Below are 20,936 nucleotides of genomic sequence, written 5' to 3' on the forward strand. Positions count from 1 at the left end.
TGAGTTCTGTTTTGTGTGTTTGAGTGTGTTGATGGGAACTGAACCATGAGGTGTGCATCTTCGCTACTGGGGACTGAACCTAGGAGTGTACATCTGAGCTACGTCCCTTAGACATTTTTTTCCTTGCAGCACTGGGGATGGAACCCAGGGCATCCTACCTCTGAGAGACACACCCAGTCCTATTTTTTATTCTTTATTTTGAAACAGGGTCTCACTGAGTTGCAAAAGGCCTCACTAAGTAGCTGAGGCTGGCCGTGCACCTGTGATCTGGGATTACAAGCCACACCCAGCTCCTTAGACCTTTTTTAATTTTTTAAATTTTGAAACAGGGTCTCACTAGGTTGCTGAAAGTCTTGCTAAGTTGCTGAGGCTGGTCTCCGTCCTGTGATCCTCCATCTCAGCCTCCCAAGTACTGGGATTACAGGTATGTATCATCACACCTAGCGGAAAGAGGTCTCATTAAGAGATATAAGCTTAAAATTTTCAAGGTGTCTGAATTTGTTTCAAAATACTATAGAAAGGGGAAAGTGCATGCAGGAAAAGAGGAAATCAGATCAGCTATAAGTTGATAATAGTTAAAGCTGGGAGATGGTCACACACTATGTAACATCCTTAATGCATAGTCTGAATCTTCCTTCCTAAGCACCACAAATACTGGGATTATAGGCCTGTGCCACTATGATCAGCTACACTTAATTTTCTTTTCTTTTCTTTTCTTTTTTTTTCCAGTACTGGGGATGGAACCCAAGGGCATTCTACCTCCAAGTTACAACTCAAGCCCTATTTTTATTCTTTATTTTGAAACAGGGTCTCGCTAAGTTGCAGGGGCTTCACTAAATAGCTGGGGCTGGCTGCAAATGGAGATCCTCCTGTCTCAGCCTCCCAAGTATTGGGATTGCAAGTGTGCACCACCATGCCAGAGTTTCTTGATGTTCCACTACACATTGTTTATAAAGAGGGAAAAGGCCATTCTACTTAAGAGTAAACTTTTCTATAGATGTAATGTCCCAATCTTTTGACACAATATCACAATATGGTTAAATCTTGTCCTCTGAAAAGAAGTAACTTTTCTTTCACTATTGGGATGGAATAGGAGTAATGCCATGTTTATTATTTTTATTTTATTTCATTTTAATTTTTGGTGGTACTGGGGTTCCTGGAAGCCCTTCTACCTCCGGGCTACACTCCCAGACCTATTTTATATATTTTATTTATTTATTTGGAAACAAGGTCTCTTAAGCCAGCAAGGCTGACTACGAACCTGCGTGATCCTCCTGTCTCCGCCTCCCAAGTGCGGGGATTACAAGCGTGCGCCACCACACCTGGCGTAATGCCATGTTTATCTCATTAAAACTCGTAAAAACTAGAAAAAGGTACTCATCCCTTAAAATACTTTACTTTCATCTGTTAAGTTTGTAAAAGTAAGTCTCTTACTTTTTTACAGGAACCCTTAAATATGACGCTATCACACAACTTACAGTTTATACCAGTGTAGGAGGGGCCCTGATGAAAGTTAAAAAAAAAAAAAAACTAGTTGCCAAAAGAATATGAAGAGCTCTACTTCACCCTTTTGCAAATCATTAATCTAAAAAAGGCATGGCTCCAATCTGAAAGCTAATCTTCCTCATCTATTACCATGCAGAAACGAATGTACTTGGGGATAGGATGGATGACAGGCCTATAGACTTTCACAGTCCTAACATTTCTTTCCTGAATATTCCAATAACCAGAGACATTTCTTCTCTACTGCAATAAACAGAGACTTAATATACAGCCTCATTGACATCTGTGGGTGACCAGTATTTCAGAAAAGAGATCTGTAGGAAAGGCATGACCAGAGGCGACCAGCTAAGCAGTCTATGAATACAGCTCCACTAAACACTCTTCTCATAAACACTACAGAAAGGAAGGAAGTAACAGACTTGATCACTGTTCTTCTAAGTCTAGTAACCCAGGAACCGCTACCTCTACTTCAAAGTATAGCATTTGAAGAGGACACATGACATGGGTTAAGAAAGGATAATTTTTTAAATTATAGAAATTGAACTATAAATGTTTATTTATAACATCTATCTATAAACTGTTAAGCTACTTATCTATATATAAATCAAATTTTATCACACATTGAAGTGCATTTTCCATACATATACACCAAGTAAATGTCTAGAACGGAGATCTTTAAAATCATTTTTATTCTAAGTTCATCCTAAGAATGCTAAACTAACAAAAGTTTAAACAAATCTTTGAAAAAACTATTAGTACTTGTAAATGAGTTAGCTTATACCAAAGTGACAGTAAAAAAAATACAGATTACAGAATGGTTGGATGTTTTTAAATTCTGAAAATGATAGGAATCTTATAACTCCCAATTACCTTTTGGCAAGAGAAATGTCAGCTGCTAAAAGTATATTTGTATACACCATATAAATAATTCTACTAAATTTAAGGCAGTTTTATGAATTAAAGAATTATATAGTCAAAATAAGATCACTTTTCCAAGCCCTTCCACCCACAGTATCAAATTCATAGGACTAAATATAAACTTACTTGGGCTGTTAGAAAGGTATCATCTTCACCTTCTTGGGCTTCGATTTCCTACGTAAAAGGGTATACAATAGCTTTGCTTTACAAAATATCTGGGAAACATGAGAATATTTTTATGCTTATATCTGGTTATTATTTGCCTTGTATGTTGATATTGTGGGTACTAAATCAATGCTTAAAAATTTTTTAAATTAGCTACATTGTGACAGAATTAGAGAAGTCTTGAGCCTATCAGGCTAGGTGGAAGGGATGTATTTTTAGCATTATTTTCTTAAGATGTACTAATATGCTTCAAGCAGGATAAATGGTCTATTTCAAAGGAGAGATCTGAAAAATTGTCTGCCTTAAATGAGACTTTTGTAAGTAATTTTCCCATCCTTTATAATGAACTAAGAAATGCACATGAAAGTTGCTTATACCTACTAAAGTATAGGGGAAGGGGCTGGAAAAAAGCTGGCAATATCAGAGTGAAACTGGTACACTCATTCATAGTGATATAGAAAAAGATAACCTTAAAACTTCAATGCCAAAATTATAGGGGTTGTTATTAGATACACAGAGAGCAGTCTAATAAACATGAGGATTACGAAATCACATGTTACATGAAAGCACAATATAAAATAGCAATTTATGGCATGAAAACAATTATGTAAAATATATAAATATGTACAAATAAAAAATTTAAAAGGTCACCTTTTGTGATAAGGATTATAAGCAACTTTTAAAATATTTTTTAAGCCGGGAGCAGTGGTACACACCTATAATCCCAGTACTTGGGAGGCTGAGACAGGAGGATCACAGGTTTGAGGATAACCTCAGCAAGTAGCGAGACTCATCAACCTAGTGAGACCCTATTTCAAAATACAAATAGGGTTGGGGGTGTAGCTCAGAGGTAAAATGCCTCTGGGTTCAATCCCCAGTACCACAAAAAATAAAAATAATTTTTAATACTGAGACTTCCAAATTGAACTAGAAAATACTTATTATTTAAAACTTAATTTAGCTGTGTCAAGTTTTAACAAAACTGGCTAAAGACCTGACTTTCGATGTCCTCTTTCTCTATATCTTCTACTGCTTCTGCCTCTATTAATTCATGAGCTCTCTTGTTCTCTTCGGCAGAAAGTAATTCCTTGGAATGTATATTTTCTTCTTCATGTTCACCAAATTCTTCAAAGTCCTTTAGTTCGTCATTTCCATCTTGTTCATGTGCTTCTTGATTCTCCAATTCACAGTCCTTTTAATGGTAAAAAAATTTGGTACAACTCGAAGCAAAGTAGTGTAGGCCATCCACCAAATGTTTGTGATAATTTACATCTCTAGATGTGCCAATAATTTTTATATGATTTCCAGTGTTAAAGTTCAATCGTTTTACCTTACACATTAACTGTGCCTTTAAAATTAGAGGTCAGATCATTAAACAATGAATCTGAGTTCTCAAATCTCTCACAATGAAATTAACACTAATTTATTTAATTAGAGATATTTACCAAGCCACAATCTAGAAGCTGTCTAGAAGACATGACTTCAAAAAATTATATGATTTCAATTTAAAGTCAAAGTGCCCAGAAATCTTATATACTAAGACAGAAAGTTTATTTCTAATTAATAAGAAACTTCAAACTACTGTACCAATGGCTTGAGAAATATGCAAACAACTAATTTAAATATATTTTCAAATCTCTCAGTGCCACAATGCAAATTAGGTAGGAAAAATAGGTTGGATTACAGGTCTATGTGCCCTTCCAAGTTTATGGATATATGATATTTTAATGGAAACAAAACCAAGCAGTCTGCTTAGTTTCCTCTTTGATTAACTGTAGAGAAAGGGCTGAAAGCAATGAATATTTATTTCCCCTTCCTGTCCTACTCTTATAATAAGTTTAGCAGATTTGTTTTTTAAAGTTTCTGGTTCAAAGGGGGTAGGAGCAGGGACAGAACAATTAACCATCCACAACTGAACTGCAGTGAGGGAACTGAGATACCCAGCAAAGGAGGTGTGCAGGGAGAAGGGTTATGACTGCTCTGGGATGTGGACAGCGTGGGGAGCAGAATGCCCTGATTTGATCAATCTCATCAGAGTGTGAGTAAGGGAACCCTGTATTGAAATGGAGTAGCTTATTGTATAATGATTAAAAAAATAAGAACAAGAAAGATCAAGGGAACTTCACCTACTCTGAAGTGGCAGTTTTGACCAGTTGTCTCTCTTATCCACAGAAGCTACTTCTATACTATTCAGACATTCAGACAATAGGTGATATTTACCCACCACTATTGTATAAATTCCAAAATCACCAACACCAGGAGACAAGGAAACAAATTCACTTAATTCCTATTAAATACATATATTCTAGTACTTCCAAAGTGAGAAAATAAGTATTAAAAAACTGAAGATGTATTTAGAAATAATTTTTTTTTAAAATCTCCTTTGCTCTTCTAAGCATTATGACCCGGTTTGTTTAATAAAACAAAGGCATCCTTTTTAGCACATTCAAGAGAGAGTACTATTGTTCTTCCAAATAAAAGTATGTGAGTCCTTATAACATTTCAAACGACTAACATTTTTTAAGAGCTGAAGAACTAAAAGCATTTGAAAATTAAGATATTTCACAAAGTCACAATGTTTATCAGATTACAAATACTATACTTTTAATTATACACTTACTAGTGAAAACAATTAGAAAAATAACAAAGGAACATACCTACTGAAATTTATACTACACAAGTATAACCGAATACTCAAAATGAAGAGTTCTTAAAGGCTCAAACAAAAACTGATTATAGGCATGCCATCATTACTTTTAACGGATTTATGGGGAAATATTTTCTAAAATTATCTGCTTTCAAGCTTAATTTCTCAACTAAACGCCCTTTTTCGCTATGTCTGTAAAAGGTACAAAGTGTGAGCTGTGTGGTGCTCCATGGTATGTGTGGAGTGGGAAGGGTAGAGAGCTAGGAGATAGGACAATGAGGTGGGTGTGTGCACACGAGGTGACTTCATGGTGGAGCACAAGATCCAGAGACATAACAACAGGGACTGACTACACACAGAAAACAACATGGGAATAAAAGTACATAAATTGAGAGGAACTATGCTCATCAACTGATACCTGCAAAGGCCACAATACTTAAAGACCTAACAATGGGTAAGCAGACCACTTTTCATTAAAATGAAACAAAATAAAAATCCCAAATACAATTAGAAATTATTTATTGCATATCGATAGTATACAGAACTGCCACAGCCCCAATTAAAATTACATACTTTATTTTTCTGGCTGGTCAGTTTTAAAGTACATTCCTTTTTGGCCAAAGAAACATGGCTTACTTATCTTTAAAGGGCAAATGAAATTTATTGACTGATTTGTGTGTGTGTGTGGGGGGGGGTACTGGGGATTGAACCCAGAGGCATTCTAGCTTTGAGCTATACCCCCAGCCTGATTTTCTTTCTTATTTGGAAACAGGGTCTTGCTAGGTTGATTAGAATTTCACTACTTGCTGATGCTGTCATCGAACCTGAGAAATTTAGTTTGATCTTTAGTGGACAGCAACATATCAGCAACTTTCTCTCTCCATTTTAAGGTCCACATTGAATCTAAGTCCTTTTGTATGTTATATACAAAAGAAACAATGAGTAGACAAAAAAAAAAAAAAAAAGGTTACCAAAATCCTTCAAGCTGGTACCCTATCTGAAAACTAACATCAATTGTCCTGTAGTTGGTCCCCATCTCACATTTCTACTTAAAAGCCTGGACAAACAGATTCTTATTTTATTAGTTTTATGTCTCATTTAACTAAAAGTTTATTATATTTCTCAACTATGAGAGCAAATGATGCTGACAATATTCCCTGAGTCTCTCTTTTCATTTAACCTACATATTTCAAAGTCTATTGTTCAAGTAAACTACATGAAATTCATCATGCAAAACACTAGGCCCCAAATGAACATCTTAACCTGAGTAATTAACACTTTACCTTGAAAGTATCATCTTCCACAGAAGCATCTCCACTCAACTCATCTGCTTCCTGTTTTTTACCTGTGAAAGAAGGAAAATGGGCTAACAACCAATATTTTATTACTTTAAGTGCAAATGCATTCCAAGTTAACTCTGTAATATCACCACTCCCAAATCATCTGACAAAGCTAATGCCACCTGCTTACAAACCACCTGGCACAGTTGTTCCAGACAACAACAAAAGCTTTATTAACAACACTATGGTGTCTCACTATAATATGCTTTTAACTTATCATCTCAACTAACTTTACATGGTACATTTTTCTTTACACCACCTGAATTCTCTCAGAAGTAGCAGTACCTTCCAAAAGTATTCTATCAAGTGTATATGTAATCAAATACCTAAGCTCCAGACTAGTATATTTTCATAAAGCCTTTCCTAAATCTTCCTTTCCAGTGAGTTTTCTCTTTGGCACCTGGGACTGAACCCAGGGGTAGGTATTCTACCTCTGAGCTACACCCAAGCTCTCTCATTTTTTATTCTGAAACAGGGTCTCATGAACTTGCTGAGGGTATCGCTAAATTGCTGAGGCTGGTGTCAAGCCTTCATCCCTGTCAGCCTCCCAAAATGGGATTACAAGTGTGCACCACCACACGTGGCTCCAACAAGGTTTCTCTGAAATAAATTTCTAACACTTTCATCATCTTATAGTCCCGTCAGTTAATCACATATCGCTTTTTACTCTGTTTACAGACCATCTTGCCCCAACAGAGAGAAGCAAGTGCTCAAATCCAGTGACTACTTTTTGTGAACCTGCAATCTTCCGGTCTCAGCCCCCAAAGTACTGAGATTACAAGCATGCACCATCACGCCTGGCTTACAGTGACTACTTTTACGCTAGTTTTTTATATTGCCCCCCCCACCTTAGTATAAATAGTTCTGGTCACTGAAATAATGACTGGTTTAAATTATTCAAAGCAAGTAGAAGTTACTTCAAAATGAAAACAGTAAATAGATTCCAAAAGACTTTCTCTGCATTAGCTCACATCTTCAAAACGCTGTAAACTGATGTGATTTTTAAACTATTACCGGTAAAAAAAAAAAAAATCCGGGCATGGTGGCCCACGCTTGTTAATCCCAGTGAGTGGGGAGGTTGAGACAGGAGGATCAAAAGTTTGCTTCGAAAATTTGTGGCCAGCCTCAGCTATTTAGTAAGGTCTTATTTCAAAATAAAGAATAAAAAATAGGGCTGGCATATAGCTCAGAGGTAGAATGCCCTTGTTCTATCCACAGTACCACACACACACAAATTTCATTTCTTTTTTTCCGGTACTGGGATGAAGGAAGCCAACTAATGAACTTCCCCTTGCCAGCACTGATAGTGCTAGTGCAGGCTTCATGGACTTTAGGGTGGAGAGTTTAGCTGTTAGGACAAAAAGAGTGAGAGAGGCCCGAACAGAAAGACAGCTTCCCTTTTCCTAGTCTCATCTAGCCTACCTTAAAGGAAGGAAGAGCCAGGCACACAACTGTAATTCCAGTACTTGGGAGGCTCTCAGCAACTTAATGAGACCCTGTTTCCAAATAAAAAATAAAAATAGGGCTGAAAGTGTAGCCCAGACATAGAATTGCAATGAGAAACAATTATCCTCATTTTACAAAAGAGAAAACCTGATGACTGAGATTATACCCCTAGTACCACAATATAAAGAAATGAAGGAAGGATAGTAGATTTGAAGGCAGGCAGGCAAGTAGGCCTCCCTTTTCCTAGTCATTCCAACCCCTACATTTGAAAGAAAGGAAAGAAGGGAAGGAGGCAGGAAAGTCAGTCCAGAATGACCAGCCTCCCTTTGCCTAGTCTCACCAGCCCCTACCATTCACCTATTCCCAATTCTAAAACCTTTCCATGAATGAGGAAAATAAGATACAGGACATTGGTCCTTTCAAGTATGTGAAAAGCACTATAAGGAGCAAGGAGTTTCTGTTTACTCAGGTGGTACCCAAAGTTTATGAGAATCAAATGTTTGTAGTTGCCGGGTGTGGTGGCACATGCTTGTAATCCCAGCATTCGGGAGGCTGAGACAGGAGGATCACGGCTGGTGGCCAGCCCCAGCTACTTAGTGAGGCTCTCTGCAACTTAGCGAGACCCTGTTTCAAAATAAATAAAAAATAAGGGTAGGGGTATAGCTCGGAGGTAGAATGACCCTGGGTTCCATTCCCAGACCTGCAAAAATAAATAAATAAAAAAATAATAAAAATGTTTGCAGTTTAGGGAAAACAAAATCCTAGTGTACTATGCCCTAATTCTCTTTAGCATCAAATTTAACTTATATATTAGAATTCTGGCCAGGTGTTGTGCCACACACTTGTAATCCCAGTACCTAATAGGCTAAGACAGGAGGATTGCAGGTTTGAGGACAGCCTCAGCAAGACTCTAATCAACCTAGCAAGACTCTTTCTAAATAAAAATATGGCTGAGGGTGTAGCTCAGAGGGAGAATGCCCCTGGGCTCAATCCCCAATACAAAAAAAAGAAAAAAATTTATACAAAAAAAAAACCCTATCTGAATATTTTGTCCTAACATCTAAAATTAAGATTACGACAAAGGCAATCACTAAGAAAATCTATCCATTAAGAAATGTTTATTAATTTGTTAAAAGAAAAGAGTAAAGACGTCCCTTTCCTACAAAACAATCCCGGATGAGTAAGAGCTTATTAAATTTTTGTTATCACATTAGAAAAACAGTTGCAATAGTAGGAAAATCTTATGGATGCTGCCTTTTGGGAGAAAGAAACTTTAAAAATCTTGAGCACTTTTCCCCACAAACATACCAATGAATAATCTATAAATTTAGCTTTGGGAGAACTCCTTTAGTTTGCAAATGCTAAATTTACTCCTTGCAATTAAAAACTGCTTTACAATTTAGGAAGCACTTAAATAAAAAAAGTAAAACGAGTTTACCAGGCCAATTTCACAAGAGAAAGTGAGCCCGAAGTGAAATAGTTTCCTCAAACACTAGCAAAAAGCATTGCCAAAGCTGGGAGCTCAGACTTCTCAATTCATTTTATTACCTTTTACATTTCACTATGACCTACTTAAAAGACATTATTCTAGTAAGGAGTAGGTAATTAACACAATTCACAGATCTTATCCTGAATGGCAGCCTTAACATAAGAAACGACATATACTATGCATATTTCATGGTGAATTCCACTTGCTTTAGTTTACTAACAGAAAAATCAAATTACACATCAGCAACAAAAACTACCAGCAATCACTACTGCTACTTAAGTAGCATCTATGGTCCAGGCACTAAGAATGCTTTACAAAAAAATGTATTAATAATTCATTTATTTTGTCCTTTTAACTATTCTGAAAAAATTATTGGGGGGGGTACTGGAGATGGAACCCAGGGACATTCTGCCTCCAAGCTACACCACTAGCCCTATTTTTTATTATTTATTCTGAAACAGGGTCTAAGTTGTGGAAGGTGTCACTAAGTAGCTGAGGCTGGCCGCAGAACCCAGATCCTCCCACCTCAGCCTCCCAAGTGGATTACAAGCCACCATGCCTGGCCCTAAGCTAGTTAAACCTAAGCCTATTTTCACTCTTCAAAACAGCAGATCTTTGAGGAGCTACAATATATCAGGGTTTCTTTTTTTTTTATCTTTTACTGTAAATAAATATTCCAAAAACCACAGCAATAAAGTTTAAAACTATGAGATTCACAGAGATTAAGCAGCACAGCCCATGACACACAAGCAACAAGAGGCAGAGAAAGGGTATGCAAAAAGGCCTAATTTTGCTACTCCACTGTTTCTAAAGGTGGTATTACAAGAAAGCACTAGAGTGGGCGTGGGGGAGCACTTTGTAATCCCAGCATTCGGGAGGCTGAGACAGGAGGACAGCAGTTCACAGATAGTCTCAGCTACTTAGTGAGGCCCCATGCAACTCAGTGAGACCCTGCTTCAAAAATAAAGAATAAAAAATAGGGCTAGGGATGTAGCTTACAAGTGGAATGCCCCTGGGTTCCATCCCTAGTACAAAAAAGAAAAAGAAAAAAAAAAAAAGAAAGCACTAGACAGTTAACAGTACCCAGCTTATAACTTAAAAACCACAAGGATAAGACTTACAAACGTAGATAGTGATAAAACTAGAGTAAAAACCTCGTAGATACAGACTACTTAAGGAAACTGAAGTTTTGCATTCGCTTTCATAATCTGTAACTCTGAGCTTGTTTTTTTTGTGTATGTGTGGTACTGGGGTTCCCTTCTACCTCCGGGTTACACTCCCAGACCCATCTTTTTATATTTTTATTTGGAAACAGGGTTTCTTAAGGCAGAGAGGCTGGCTTCGAACCTGTGCGATCCTCCCGTCTCTGCCTCCCAAGTGCGGGGATTACAAGTGTGCGCCACCACACCCGGCTCTGAGCTTGTTTTATATATGCTAAAATTAGAGGTGGCACTGGAGATTACCAAGAGGCGCTCTACCACTGAGCTGTATCCCCAGTCCTTTTTTATTTTTTTTTTTTTGAGACAGGGTCTCAAGTTGGCCAGGCTGGACTTGAACTCTTGCCTCAGCCTCCTGAGTCTCTGGGATAGAGTTATAAGCCACAATGCAGGGCTTATAATTTCTTCCTTTGTGTCGAAAGTATTGTCCCTCCCCATATAACTCATGTGCATCTTTTTAAAAAGGATCTTGCTAAATTGCTGAGGCTGGCCTTGAACCTGTGATCCTATCTCAGCCTCCCAAGTACAACTATTACAGGCATGTACTACCATGACTGGCTGTGTGTGTGTGTGTGTGTGTGTGTGAGAGAGAGTTAGTTACTAGGAATGAAATCCTAGGGCATTTCACCTTCAAAGTATCTTTTTGTTGTTGTTCTGAAACAGGGTCTCACTAGGATGCTGACAGTGCACTCGAGCCTGTGATTCTCTTGGCTCAGCCTTCAAAGTACGGGAATTACAGAACTGTGCCCCACACCTGGTCATAGCATAGATGATGCAAGATGTGCATCATCCAGCCCAGAACCCAGCACAACACAGCACGATCAGCATATACTCAAAGCATCATTTATTTCCTGGCTGATAATAGAGTACATAAGTATTCCTGACTGATAATGGAGTAAGCAGGTTGAACACTATTAGGCCCAACTGCTACAGTTTTTTATAAAGGTCTGGATTTGTATTAGGCCCAACTGGGACAAAGGTTAAGAGTTGATCTGACAAACTAGTATTGTCTGCAACTCCAACATGTCAGTAAGACTGCATAACTTTAATGATGTCAGAAAGTACATCACCTAACTTGTAATATCTCAGACGACAAAGTCAGGAAGGGCCAGGTGTGGTGGCGCACACTTGTAATCCCAGCATTTGGGAGGCTAAGATAGGGGGATCACGGTTTGTGGACAGCTTCAACTACTACTTAGTGAGGCCCTTTGCAACTCAGTGAGACCCTGTTTCAAAATAAAGAAAAAAAAATAGGGCTGGGGGTGTAGGTCAGAGGTAGAATGCCCTGGGTTCCATCCCTAATACTGCAGGAAAAAAAAAAAAAAAAGATAAGCCAAACGGAACAACAGTTTCCAGCTGTAACTGCTCCCAAACTGCATACAGTATCCTAAAATAATCAAAAGCCATGCCTTGTAAGTTAATTGTTTACATGTGTTTTAGCTTCTCAATTAACTGCCATTTTACTAATGAAATCATATTTCTAAAGAGCCTTGTATATTGTCTTGAATACAGTCATCCAATATAGGTCAGTTTTATTTTTTTAAATCTACATCAGAAAAAAAGGAAGACAATGAAATATATTCTGCAAATGTAATTCACCTTCATATACCTGAAAAACAACAAAAGTATATTTTAAAAGTCTCTTAAGTTTATCATCTAAAGATAACCAGAATAAACATTTTTGGCATGCACTCGCATAGAGGATAAATTTAAAAGGGTAGTAAAAAACTTAACTGGTTCCTAATGGGTTAACCTTTTTAAATCAATTTTTTAAAAGTCTGCTTAACTTTCAGCACAATTGTGAGAACCAAACACCAATGTAAAAGCTTTTTTTTATTGTAAAGTATAAAGTATACAAAACACTTTGGAAACTGACAAGTGGAAAGAGAGATGAATGAAAATGGTGTTTCGAGCTTTAGTCTGAAACAGTCAGTAAATGCAACTCGAGTTGCATTTTTTTTTTTTTTTTTTTTTGCGGTCTGGGGATGGAACCCAGGGGCATTCTACCTCCGAGCTACACCCCCAGCCATTTTTATTCTTTATTTTGATGCAGGGCCTGAGTTGCAAAGGGCCTCACTAAGTAGCTGAGGCTGGCCATGAAACTGTGATCTTCCTGTCTCAGCCTCCCAAATGCTGAGATTACAAGCGTGTGCCACTGCTACCGTGGCTGGCTCCAGTTGCATTTTTAATTGACCTAGAAAAGCTTCCAGAAGATGCCTGGACCCCCAACAGAGAAAAGAAAACCAAATCTTTTTTTTTTTTTTTTGGGGGGGGGCCTGGTGTCCTGTATTCTTAAAAACTCATAGACTCTATGCACAGAGTAGATTACCATTTAGATGACTGAATGTAACTGAAGAAACCAGAAGGATAAGAATATAGGAGAGAGGTAATTATTTTCAGATTATCCAGACTAGAGAAAATATGAATTCTCTCTGCCCTTATAACACACTCTGTATATGTAAGAACCTATTTTATTGTTGAAAAGGAGGAAGGGAGAAAATGAGCACTTGCACACAAACCTACACATATTTTAGATCAACAAAATGTTCCTCTATGACAATTCAATGGAGTGGGGTTTTGTGCTATTCTTGCTATTTAGTAATTTTCTGGATTACCTAATTTTTAAAATAAACCCATTTCCCTACAGTAATGTACAAACATTACTGTAAAACATAATGTAAACTACTGTTCCAGGGTAACAGAGCTGCTATGTAAGTCTATTCAAGCTGTGGAGTTTATGATATAAACAATTAGCTCCTGTAATTGTACAACACTAACACCCTTTTATAATATGTCAAAAGCTGATGCTGGGCGTGGTAGCGCACGCTTGTAATCCCCGTGCTTGGGAGGCTGAGACAGGAGGATTGCACGGGTTCGAAGCCAGCCTCAGCTATTTAGTGAGGCTTGCAGCAACTTAGAGAGACCCTGTTTCCAAACAAAATATTAAAAATAAAGATCTGGGAGTATATCCTGGAGGTAGAAAGCCTCTGGGTTCCACCCTCAGTACCACCAAAAAAAAAAAAAAAAAAAGCTGATAAATCAATACAATCCACCCATAAACTTCATTAAAACCTTTTTCCATGCCATCAACAAAAAATCATGACTTGTTTTCCTGTATAATCAACACTTATTTTACATGACTTTATGAAAAAATTGAATAGTATTAATGTCCTTTGCTTCTAATTTAGAGTACCAAGAAGATGACTGACTTGGAAAAAGTACATATTAAAGTACTACAAGCCGGGCATGGTGGTGCATGCTTATAATCCCAGCATCCAGGAAGTTGAGACCAGAGGATTGTGGTTCGCAGACAGACTCAGCTACTTAGGCCCCTTGCAACTCAGTGAGACCCTGTTTCAATAAATAAATAAATAAATAGGGCTGGGGGTATAGCTCAGAGGTAGAATGCCCCTGGGCTCCATCTCCAGTACTACAAATAATAATAATAACATTAATAAAAAAGTACTGTACTACAAAATTTAAATCTGAAAACGCCATTATTCCTGAAAATACCATATTAACATAGTGAAATAGCTAAAAATGTACCAAAGTGCATTGGCAATAAACATATTCCAAATTAGTTTCAATGTCAATAACTGCATTATATATAATCTTGAAGAGTATACAAGTCTTTTGTTTAAATTTAGAGGTTAAAAAGTCTTAAAAAATTCCATTATCAGCCAGGCATGGTGGCGCATGCTTGTAATCCCAGCATTCAGGAGGCTAAAACCAGAGGATAGCAGTTTGCGGACAGCCTCAGCTACTTAGTGAGACCCTGTTTCAAATAAAGAATAAAAAATAGGGAAGAGGGTGTATCTCGGAGGTCAAATGCCTCTGGGTTCCATCCCCAGAGCCGTTAAAAAAAAAAAAAAAAATCCATTATCAGATGAACCAGTACTTTAAAACTATTCTTTATAACAAGCTAATGAGAAATTAGTTCTACCTGTTTAACTGCTTCTTAACACACACCCAAGTAACATGACAGTAAATCTCAATGGGTGAAACTTTCACTAAGGTACTCATTAAAAACTCCCAGCAAAGACTATAAAGACTCGGGAGAGAGCCACTCCAAGATCCAACTGTTTAACTATAAATAAATAACTTTCATAAACATTAATGTAAATAACCAGAACATACTAAAACATAATCAACACTTACTGGATGTCTGTGCTCATATTCTATAGTATAGAGAATTCAGGCTTTTTTCTCTAATTTGTAAGAACACAATCATTTTGTTTTCCTCCCGTCCCTCTTTTTGGTGCTGGGAATTGAACCCAGGGTGTCACCCACTGACCTACATACACATATACTTTCTTTCCTTCTTTTTTCTTTACTTTTTGGCAGTACTAGGGATTGAACCTGAGGCATTCTACCTCTCCAGTCCTATTTTATTATTTGAAAACATGGTCTCGCTAAGTTGCAGAGGGCCTTGATAAGTAGCTGAGGCTGGCTGTGATCCTCCTGTCTCAGCTTCCTAAGTACTAGGATTACAAGTGTGCGCCATCACGCCTGGCTTTTTAATATATATATATATATATATATATATATATTTTTTTTTTTTTTTTTTTGGGTGGTACTGGGGTTCCTGGAAGCCCTTCTACCTCTGGGCTACTATATTCATCTTCTAAAAGGACAAGCTTAATGTTTTGTTTTGTTTTTGCAGTACTGGGGGCGCAACCCAAGGGCATTCTACCTCTGAGATACACTTCTAGTCGTATTTTCTTATTTTTTATTATTCTTTATTTTGAAACAGAGTCTCACAGAGTTGCGAAGAGCCTAAGTAGCTGAGTCAGTCCACAACCACTATCCTCCTGTCTTAGCCTCCCAAATGCTGGGATTTCAAATGTGCGCCACCACACCAGCTCAATGTTTTACTTAAGTAAAAAATTTTTCCAAACACATGAACTCCTGCTTATCACTTAACTTTTGCTACCATAAGAATATCACAAGAATGTTTACTTTTCCTGACAAACTGTTATATGGAGTGTCTTGCTGATGCAAAGATTGCTTCTAAGTAATACCGCATTGCTCTTTTTCTTTTCCAATAATTTGTGCTAAAGAATATGTACATTAAGGGCCTATGAGCTTTCTTGTTCCTTTCTTATATATCCATTTTAGTTGAACAGAAAGCACTTTCCCTCTTGGGGGGTGGGGGGGATGTAACTCTTGCAGCCAGGGTCTATATGCAATGGCTAAACTTCAGACTATAAAAGCCTTACAGATGCCAGGCAAGGTGGCGCACGCTTGTAATCCCTGCGCTTGGGAGGCTGAGACAGGAGGATCGTACAGGTTCGAAGCCAGCCTCAGCTACTTAGAGAGGCTCTCAGCAACTCAGTGAGAACCTGTTTCCAAATAAAGTATAAAATAGGTCTGGGAGTATAGCCCAGAGGTAGCCCCAGTACCACCTAAAAAATAAAAAATAAAAGCCTTACAGATGAAATAGTAAAAATTTCCAGTTTTACAAAAGAGAAAACACCTATTGTAGAGAAAAAAATGACCAAGATGAAATTATTTTCAAGACAGATACCACTCAGTAAAATAAGATTTGGCAAAATTATTTATTTATTTAGGAACTGGGGCTTAAACCAGGAGCATTCTACCTGTGAGTTACAGCCCTAGCCCTATTTTTAAAATTTTTATTTTGAAAAAGTGTCTTGCAAGGTTGATGAGGTCTCACTACTTGCTGATGCTGTCTTTAAACCTGCAATCCTCCTGTCTCAGCCTCACAAGTACTGAGATTACAAGCAATATGCCACCACGCCCAGCTAAAAGGATCTTAATGCTGTAATTTACAAACTAGACTGAAAAACGGATGTTAAAAATTCACACTTAATTTCTTATATTTTTTATTTTTTTATTTTTGGTGGTACTGGGGTTCCCGGAAACTCTTCTACCTCGGGGCTACACTCCCAGACCTATTGTTTATATATTTTTATTTGGAAACAGGGTCTCTTAAGCCAGCACGGCTGGCTTTGAACCTGCGCAATCCTCCTGTCTCCGCCTCTTAAGTGCGGGGATTATAAGCGTGCGCCACCACGCCCAGCTATTTTTTTTATTTTAAAATTTGTTAAGTATGGGAATGTTAACAAGTTTCCCTATAGTAATTTGATCTCTAAAAACTATTATTATTTGGCACTGGGGATTGAACCTGGGGACATTCTACCGCCAACCAACATCCCCAAGTCTTTTTAATTTTTGTTTTGAACGAGGTCTCATTAAGGTGCTAAGGGCCTGGGGTATAGCTCATTGATACAGTGCTAGTGTAGCATGGGCAACTCTCTGGGTTTGATCCCCTAAATTGCAAAGTAAGTAAACAATAATCTTATCTATAGGCATCTTAATTGAAGTTAATTCAAAACAGGTTCTGAGTTGGGGCTCTGCATTATGTTATTTTTATTGTTAGGGTTTTGAGAATAATGCTAAGTGGATTTCAAGGAAACTAGAATTATCATACTAATAATTACTAATAAGGCTCTAAATATTAAGTAGCTGGCTACAGACAAGTAAACACAAGGTACAGATTATAACTAAACACCCTCAAGACACCTTAACCTTAAGAGTTTAAGGATGAGGTCTAAACACCTTTATAATCCATATAAAAAATTTAGCATACTGATAAAAATGTTTATTCTTCAAAAACATAAAAAATTTATGAAAAAATTTCTTCAATCTTCATATTGCTCAAATTATTTCCAAGGGCACGATACATTAAGTTCCTAATCAAAACTGAAAAAGAGGTATAAAAAAATTAAAAGCTGGTAAGAATTGAATGAATCAAATGAAGTTTACCTTACATGCTAAAATCATTAATAGTTGACTCAAAAACTTGGAACTATGACTAATACACAGCATCTGTCAAAACTATCATAATGTGCCAAATAAAGATGAATCAAAACACTACACGAAACATGGTTAATTCCTAGTATACTTTTTAATTTTTTATGCTTCCTTATTTTGAAATAGCCTCTGGTTTCTTCAGCCAAAGACTTGATGTAAACATAAGGTAATGTATTTTCATAGATGAAAAAATGTACTCTCAAAGTGATACACTCAGCCCTAGACCTTCAAGATAACCATTACTCTTCTAAATTCCATCTTCACCTCCGCCATTCCCCTCTCACCCAGGACATGGTTCTTAGCTCTTTTCAATTTCCTTTGGTACAAATAGGGGATTCAAACCTATGAAGACCCCAAGAGCCTAGTCCTGAGACCAGAACCTAAGGTCAAAACTAAATGTTCTCTTAATAGATTAATAGAGCCAACCATTGTATTCTAATTGCAATCACTCAGTGGTTATAATTTCATTCGGATCGCTTAAAGCAGCAAGGAAAGTTCAGAGTACAACAACAAAATGTTGCAGATGTTCATGACATACACTGCATGGAAATTATGGAAAGATACTGGAATATAGATATATCATGTCCACCTTCTGCCATTGTCCTTTATAGGAAGGAGGAATCTGTAATTATTAAAGATTTCACTGACCAGACATTTTTTAAAACATGGTTAAGTCCCATTCATTATCAAAATGTTCATTTCAGACCACTTTTAACTATTCACGAAATCACCATATCCTGGAAGTATACCTAGCCTATTTTAGAAGCTATAAAATAAAAATTTATAATATCCCTAGAGCTTAAAACTTTTTAAAAAGCCAATTAATCATGGGTTTTCCCTACTTTGTTAGTATGATTGGTGAGGTCTTTTTGAATTTCACTGGAAATTATTAGAATGAATAATGGCAGAAATGCAAATTAAGTTCACCAAGTCAAACAAAATACTAAACACAAAGGTTACAGAACTTTAAAATACTAAAGACAGCAAGGAGCCAAGGTGAAAGATTTGGTAGGAATTCCATTAATACTCTGCCAATTGTGGGGCAAGGTAGACATGTATTAAACTGGATTTTATTCTTCCGGTCTTCACACTATTAAGGATCATTATGCAACTTGACTTTGTACTTTTTTCGGAAGCAATAAAGAACTATTCTCACTTTCTCGTCAGCTTGAGCCGAATCGTGAGGGTTACAAGTTATCCAGAGCCTGGCAACAGTAACTTTTCTTCCTTGACCCAAGACGGCAGAGTGCCAGAGGGAAATAGCAAAGAGTAGCACTATATAAACAGGGCAAGTGGCACAAGAGCAGAGGCAAGTTATATAACCAAAATATATTTTAAAATATGTTCATAACTCGTAACAACCTTTGCCTTTGGTTGGTTTCTTGTTTGGAGTATCAGTTGAAACAGTTAATTCAATATTATCTGGATCGCCTCCTTCCTCTTCAATAGCCTACATTAGAAAGAGAAGTTAATATGCTACACAATCTATCTAAACTTATTTTATAAAAACGAAATGAAAAAATAATTAGCAAGCCTCAAGACATTAGAATTGCCAGCTATTCCGTAAACCGACTTCAGAGAGGAGTCATTACACTACACAAAAGAGCGAGGGAAACTTTCTGGGGGAGATATCATTAGGTATCAAAATCGCGTGGCGTTTTGGCTCGACCGAGCCGATAATTAAATATCACAAATCATCATACTGAGCACAGATCTCAATACACTCGACTGCAGAGGCGTCTCTAGCTACTCCAGGAAATCACTACAATTAGAGTCCCTAATGTCGCCTGCAGCGCAGACCTCCGGCTCCTCTCTCCCACGACTCCAACGTAAACCGGCAGCTAAGCAGGGATGAACAGACGATCACGCCGACGCCGACACCGGAGCCAGCGGAGCGCAGGACCCCGGCCCCGGCACCCCCGCCCGGGAGGCGGCGGCTGGCAGGTTAAACGGCAACTTCGCCAAGTCCCCGGGCGGCCGGCGGCGCTCGCGTGGCCCAGGCCGAGCCGCGGGCGGCGGGGCGGGCTCGGCGGCCCCAGCCCCGGCGCGGCCTAGGCCGCCTCCCGCCCTCGCCGGGCTCACCTGCTTCAGGCGGGACACCAGCACCGTCTTGACGCCGGTCACGTCCAGGTTCCGCCGCTTCAGCTCGCCCTTGAGGTCGATGACGCGCAGATCCGCGATCCTCTTGCCTTCCGCCGGGCCCGCGGCGGCCCCGGCTGCCACAGCGCCGGTCGCGGCAGCCATCTTAGGAGCGCGGCGCGCCGCCGAGGCAGCGAGTGGGCCGCAGGGCGGCGGCGGCGGCGCCAACTTCCACCCAGACCCGGCGGCCGCGCCGCGCCGCGCTGCGCACAATGAGCGCCGCCCCGCCCCGCCCCGATCACGCCGCCCCGCCCCGCGCCGCTCGCCCCGCCCCGTCCCGCTCCGACTGGCCCCGCGCCGCTCGCCCCGCCCCGCCCCGATCACGCCGCCCCGCCCCGCGCCGCTCGCCCCGCCCCGCCCCGATCACGCCGCCCCGCCCCGCGCCGCTCGCCCCGCCCCGCCCCGATCACGCCGCCCCGCCCCGCGCCGCTCGCCCCGCCCCGATCACCCAGCCCCGCCCCGCGCCACTCGCCCCGCCCCGCCCCGCGCCGCTCGCCCCGCCCCTATTACGTCGCCCCGCCCCGCGCCGCCCGCCGCCCGCCGCCGCGCGTGCGCACTGGCCGCCGCCGCCAACCGCCCAACGTCCGCCGCCCGGGCTCGCGGGCCCCTTGGGGAGAGCGGCGCCGGGTCCGCGCAGCCCGAGTTCACCGCCCAAGGCCCGGAGGAACCCCGGGGCTCTGAGTCCCGAGAGAGAATGGGGGCTAGGGTTGAGCCCGGAGGCGCCCCACCTCCAGGTTACACCCCAGCCCGCTTTTATCTTATTTGGAAACGGTCTCCCCGAGTTGCGGAGGGCGGAGGCTCGTGATCCCGGGACCCGGGAGGCTGACAGGACAAGCCTCCGCTCCTGCGGGAGGCCTTCCGCAGCCCGGACCCGCCTCGAAGACGGGGAGCCGGGCAGGCGGCGACGCCTCGGTCCCCGCGCTCGCGGGGCTGAGACGGGAGGCTCGCCAGGTTCGAAGCCAGCCTCGAACTGAGCGGGGCTCTCAGCACTCAGTGAGACCCTGTGTCCAAATAAGTGTAAAATAGGGTTGGGAGTATATCACGGAGGTAGAAAAGCCCCTGGGTACCACCCTCAGTATAGTAATAATAATAATAATATAGGGCTGGAGCCAGGCCTGTTAGCACACACTTGTTATTCCAATACTTGAGAGACTGAGACAGGAGAATCGGAGCCTCTAGGTTATAAGGCTCTAGCAACTTAAGGGGACCCTATTTCCAAATAAAGGATTAAAAAT

The 20,936-nt window shown here is 39.9% G+C and overlaps 1 protein-coding gene across 3 annotated transcripts in view; it reads right to left on the reverse strand.

Moving 5' to 3' along the window:
* The window catches only part of SLTM (SAFB like transcription modulator), a gene marked incomplete at both ends in the record, with an annotated part of 57,278 nt that extends 37,472 nt beyond the window's left edge, over window positions 1–19,806 (reverse strand). For all 3 annotated transcript variants that reach the window (XM_080691791.1, XM_080691790.1, XM_080691789.1), the window contains 5 exons: window positions 2,548–2,595; window positions 3,581–3,778; window positions 6,517–6,578; window positions 18,925–19,012; window positions 19,645–19,806. In XM_080691791.1, the coding sequence (XP_080547917.1) occupies window positions 2,548–2,595; window positions 3,581–3,778; window positions 6,517–6,578; window positions 18,925–19,012; window positions 19,645–19,806 (558 nt within the window). The remainder of the gene's footprint in view (window positions 1–2,547; window positions 2,596–3,580; window positions 3,779–6,516; window positions 6,579–18,924; window positions 19,013–19,644) is intronic.
* Window positions 19,807–20,936: the final 1,130 nt, after the last annotated feature.

Source organism: Muscardinus avellanarius (assembly GCF_963383645.1).
Source record: "Muscardinus avellanarius genome assembly, chromosome: 3".
Taxonomy (NCBI): Eukaryota; Metazoa; Chordata; class Mammalia; order Rodentia; family Gliridae; genus Muscardinus; species Muscardinus avellanarius.